Genomic DNA, 4,842 nt, shown 5'->3' with positions numbered 1-4,842 from the left:
GGCAGCTGGAGGATGGAAGCGCCGGAGGATGGCAGCTGGAGGATGGAAGCGCTGGAGGATGGCAGCTGGAGGATGGCAGCTGGAGGATGGAAGCGCTGGAGGATGGAAGCGCCGGAGGATGGCAGCGCCGTGAGGATGGCAGCTGGAGGATGGCAGCGCCTGAGGATGGCAGCTGGAGGATGGAAGCGCCGGAGGATGGCAGCGCCGGAGGATGGCAGCCGGAGGATGGCAGCGCCTGAGGATGGCAGCTGGAGGATGGCAGCGCCTGAGGATGGCAGCTGGAGGATGGCAGCGCCTGAGGATGGCAGCTGGAGGATGGCAGCGCCTGAGGATGGCAGCTGGAGGATGGCAGCGCCTGAGGATGGCAGCTGGAGGATGGAAGCGCCGGAGGATGGCAGCTGGAGGATGGCAGCTGGAGGATGGCAGCTGGAGGATGGAAGCGCCGGAGGATGGCAGCTGGAGGATGGCAGCGCCGGAGGATGGCAGCTGGAGGATGGCAGCTGGAGGATGGCAGCGCCGGAGGATGGCAGCGCCTGAGGATGGCAGCTGGAGGATGGAAGCGCCGGAGGATGGCAGCTGGAGGATGGCAGCTGGAGGATGGCAGCTGGAGGATGGCAGCTGGAGGATGGCAGCCGGAGGATGGAAGCGCCGGAGGATGGCAGCTGGAGGATGGCAGCGCCGGAGGATGGCAGCTGGAGGATGGCAGCGCCGGAGGATGGCAGCTGGAGGATGGCAGCGCCGGAGGATGGCAGCGCCTGAGGATGGCAGCGCCTGAGGATGGCAGCGCCTGAGGATGGCAGCGCCGGAGGATGGCAGCGCCGGAGGATGGCAGCGCTGGAGGATGGCAGCCGGAGGATGGCAGCTGGAGGATGGCAGCGCCGGAGGATGGCAGCGCCGGAGGATGGCAGCCGGAGGATGGCAGCTGGAGGATGGCAGCGCCGGAGGATGGCAGCGCCGGAGGATGGCAGCTGGAGGATGGCAGCTGGAGGATGGCAGCGCCTGAGGATGGCAGCGCCTGAGGATGGCAGCGCCAAAGGATGGCAGCCGGAGGATGGAAGCGCTGGAGGATGGCAGCTGGAGGATGGCAGCGCCGGAGGATGGCAGCTGGAGGATGGCAGCGCCGGAGGATGGCAGCTGGAGGATGGCAGCGCCGGAGGATGGCAGCCGGAGGATGGCAGCTGGAGGATGGCAGCGCCGGAGGATGGCAGCGCCAAAGGATGGCAGCTGGAGGATGGCAGCGCTGGAGGATGGCAGCGCCGGAGGATGGCAGCGCCGGAGGATGGCAGCGCCGGAGCCCATCGAACCTGTGGCCTCCTGATTGGTCTCAATCATGTCATGTGACTCAGCTGTACTGAAGCCTGCTCCTCAGCTGGAGCCGTGTGCATCGTGCTGTTTTGGACCTTTGTTTCTCGACCACTGATCTGTTCTTTAACCTGCTGCACCTGGACCTGAGCAGCCCAGGCTGGGAGAGCAGTTAGGAGACCAGTTAGGAGAGCAGTTAGGAAACCAGTTAGGAGACCTGTTAGGAAACCAGTTAGGAAACCAGTTAGGAAACCAGTTAGGAGACCAGTTAGGAAACCAGTTAGGAGACCAGTTAGGAGACCAGTTAGGAAACCAGTTAGGAGACCAGTTAGGAAACCAGTTAGGAGACCCGTTAGGAGACCCGTTAGGAGACCAGTTAGGAGAGCATTGCAGGAGTCAAGGTGGGAGATGACCATGGCCTGCACCAGCAGCTGGGGGGCATGTTGGGTCAGGTATGGTCTGATCTTTCTTGTATCTATGACGCAGTTTAAAATGTTTTCACACCAAAAGCTTAACTTAATGACCTTAATGAATAATTTCCTGACCACATATTGATCCACCAGACGTTACCAAAGCTATTTCCCATCTGCTTCCTCCACATTCAGGAGCCGGAGTAATGACTGGAAATGTTAAAGCTTATGCTGCAGGTGTGGCCTCTTAACTCCAGCTTTCAGAGTCTTTATGGGACCATTAGAGTCCATCATCAGTCCCAGAGCGTGCTCATGGATGCTCTGAAGCAGCACCAGCTTCACCAGGGGAAAAGTTTTATTCTTAAAGGTTTGAAGCTTAAATACGCATCAGAAAAAGTCCATGAAGGAGGACCGCGTGAAAGAAAAGAGGCTGGCTGTTCCACTTCCGGTTCCGCCTCCAGCAGATGGCGCTGCAGCGGCTCTGAGGTGTTTTACCAACCAAGAACAAGGAGAGTTTTCTCCGGGTGCAGCTGTTTCTGAGGAGTCTCGAGCCTCTGGTTCCGTGAAGATGTCAGAGGATCTGCGCGCAGAGCTGCAGAAATGTCTGCAGACCTTAAACATCCAGACGAGCTGCGTGGAGCACCCCCCGGTGAGCCCGAACCCGGAAAAGCCGCTCCGGGACCTGTGACCCGGTCCGAACTTTTAAACATTACATAGCGTGGGTCTAGCGGTGTGTTCTCATTCATTACACGTGCACGCGCACAGACGGTCTTATTTACAGTAAGCAGGAGGTCCATTGCTGTCTGTTCGTGCACGTCACAGCGCGTCTGTGTGACCTGAACCTGCGGGAAAGTGCGTCCGAGCTCCTGTGCACGTGCACAGAGTTGGTTTAGTTAGAAAAGAAGCCGTTTTTAAATGGAATCTGACCTTTTAATGTGTAAAAGTCACCCGGAAGCAGTTTATTCAACAGATTTCTTATTAACTGTAAAGCTCTTTCTGTCTCTTAAATCTCAAATCGTTCTGAAATGTTGTAGAAAGGCAGGATTTAGTTTCCCTGGAGCTTTTATAACCGGTCTGAGGCACTGACCTGCTGCAGCCGGCAGAGGGCGCCAAATGACAGTGAGTCCGTGCACATCTTCATCTGCTGAGTCCAGTCAGGGACTGTCCTGCAACTAAAGGCGGTTTGATGAAGCTGTTCTGTTGGTTTTAAACCTTCAGAGATGTAATAAACCTGCAGGGCGGGCCCATCTCTGACCTCTGACCTCACTGTGACCTCCCTCCTGCTCGCCTGCAGGTGTTCACGGTGGAGGAGATGATGCCTCACCTGCAAGAAGTGAGTGGCACCGTCACTAAAAACCTCTTCCTGAAGGACAAGAAGAAGAAGGGCCTGTGGCTGGTGTCAGCTCGCCACGACCGCCAGGTGAGCTCACGCCCTCCACCGGCCGCGTTTACTGCTTAAAACGCCACGAGACGACTCAAATCCTCTGTCTGTCTGCAGGTGAACCTCAACGACCTCGCCAAGAAGCTCGGTGTCGGCAGCGGCAACCTGCGCTTTGCAGACGAAGCGGCCATGTTGGAAAAGCTCAAGGTTGTACCACCAACTCCACTCAGGCTTAAACTGTGAAGCATCACCACAGGGGGCGGTATAGGCTACGTTATTAGTGGTTGTATTTCAGTAGAAGAAGTAGTCTGAACAGGAAACAACATCCTGTCAGAGAGAGAAGGTTCTGGGACAGTGGTTCTGGTGTTTGATGACTTTCCTCTTCAGGCATTAAATGGATGTTTTTAGGAATTAAACCCAAGTGAGGTGACGCTAGGTGACTCGAGGTGAAGTGAAAGTAGTTTCCACTCTTCAGCACCAAGCAACAATGAGCCCAAACAGCACCGTGAGGTCTGAATGGTCACCATGGAGATGATTTCTGAGGCTTTGTCTTTGTTCATTTTGTTTCTTTGTGGTCCCTTTTCCAGCTCGTGGTTCTGTTGTTTTTCTGTATTTTTGCATCATTTCTTTCGGGTCACTCTGTGTTTGACTCACTTCCTTCGTTGCCTCCTCTCAGGTGGGTCAGGGCTGCGCGACAGCTCTCGCTCTGCTGTTCGATAAAGACCAGAGCGTGAAGTTTGTTCTGGACCGGGACCTGGTGGAAGGAGGTCATCAGATGGTCTACTTCCACCCCATGACCAACGCCGCCACCATGGGGATCCGACCGGACGACCTGCTGCGCTTCCTCAAAGAGACGGGACACGAACCCATTCTGGAGAGCTTTGAGTAGGCCAGAGTCCCCCCGGCCAGAGTCCCCCGGCCAGAGTCCCCCGGCCAGAGTCCCCCCGGCCAGAGTCCCCCGGCCAGAGTCCCCCCGGCCAGAGTCCCCCGGCCAGAGTCCCCCGGCCAGAGTCCACCCGGCCAGAGTCCCCCGGCCAGAGTCCACCCGGCCAGAGTCCCCCGGGTCAGAGTCCCCCCGGCCAGAGTCCCCCCGGCCAGAGTCCCCCCGGCCAGAGTCCCCCGGCCAGAGTCCCCCCGGCCAGAGTCCCCCGGCCAGAGTCCACCCGGCCAGAGTCCCCCGGGTCAGAGTCCCCCCGGCCAGAGTCCCCCGGCCAGAGTCCCCCCGGCCAGAGTCCCCCGGCCAGAGTCCACCCGGCCAGAGTCCCCCGGGTCAGAGTCCCCCCGGCCAGAGTCCCCCCGGCCAGAGTCCCAGGCCAGAGTCCCCCGGCCAGAGTCCACCCGGCCAGAGTCCCCCGGCCAGAGTCCACCCGGCCAGAGTCCCCCGGGTCAGAGTCCCCCCGGCCAGAGTCCCCCCGGCCAGAGTCCCAGGCCAGAGTCTCCCCGGTCAGAGTCCCCCCGGCCAGAGTCCCCCGGCCAGAGTCTCCCCGGCCAGAGTCCCCCCGGCCAGAGTCCCCCGGCCAGAGTCTCCCCGGGTCAGAGTCCCCCCGGCCAGAGTCCCCCCGGCCAGAGTCCCCCCGGCCAGAGTCCCCCCGGCCAGAGTCCTGGATAAAATGTGGGCGTGAGCGGCCTTCAGGGACGAGCTGCAGGGTGAACTTTGCTTTAAAGGGTTAAAACGGGTTTTTCTGGATTAATTTGGTGAAACATGAACCGCATCCTGCAGGTTAAGATGAAACTGAACATTTGAGAGAA

At 59.0% G+C, this 4,842-nt stretch overlaps 1 protein-coding gene across 1 annotated transcript; it reads left to right on the top strand.

The window, feature by feature from the left end:
• The first annotated feature begins 2,235 nt into the window (after positions 1-2,235).
• Positions 2,236-4,012, top strand: prorsd1 (prolyl-tRNA synthetase domain containing 1). The gene is made up of 4 exons (XM_072390315.1): positions 2,236-2,361; positions 3,007-3,132; positions 3,211-3,300; positions 3,770-4,012. The coding sequence occupies exons 1-4, from the start codon at positions 2,281-2,283 to the stop codon at positions 3,980-3,982; spliced, it is 510 nt and encodes a 169-aa protein (XP_072246416.1). The 5' UTR covers positions 2,236-2,280; the 3' UTR covers positions 3,983-4,012.
• Positions 4,013-4,842: the final 830 nt, after the last annotated feature.

This window comes from Leuresthes tenuis, unplaced genomic scaffold, assembly GCF_036924035.1.
Source record: "Leuresthes tenuis unplaced genomic scaffold, fLeuTen1.0.hap1 SCAF_8, whole genome shotgun sequence".
Lineage (NCBI taxonomy): Eukaryota > Metazoa > Chordata > Actinopteri > Atheriniformes > Atherinopsidae > Leuresthes > Leuresthes tenuis.
The sequence above is the reverse complement of the archived record's forward strand: the minus strand, read 5'-3'. Positions and strand labels throughout refer to the sequence as shown.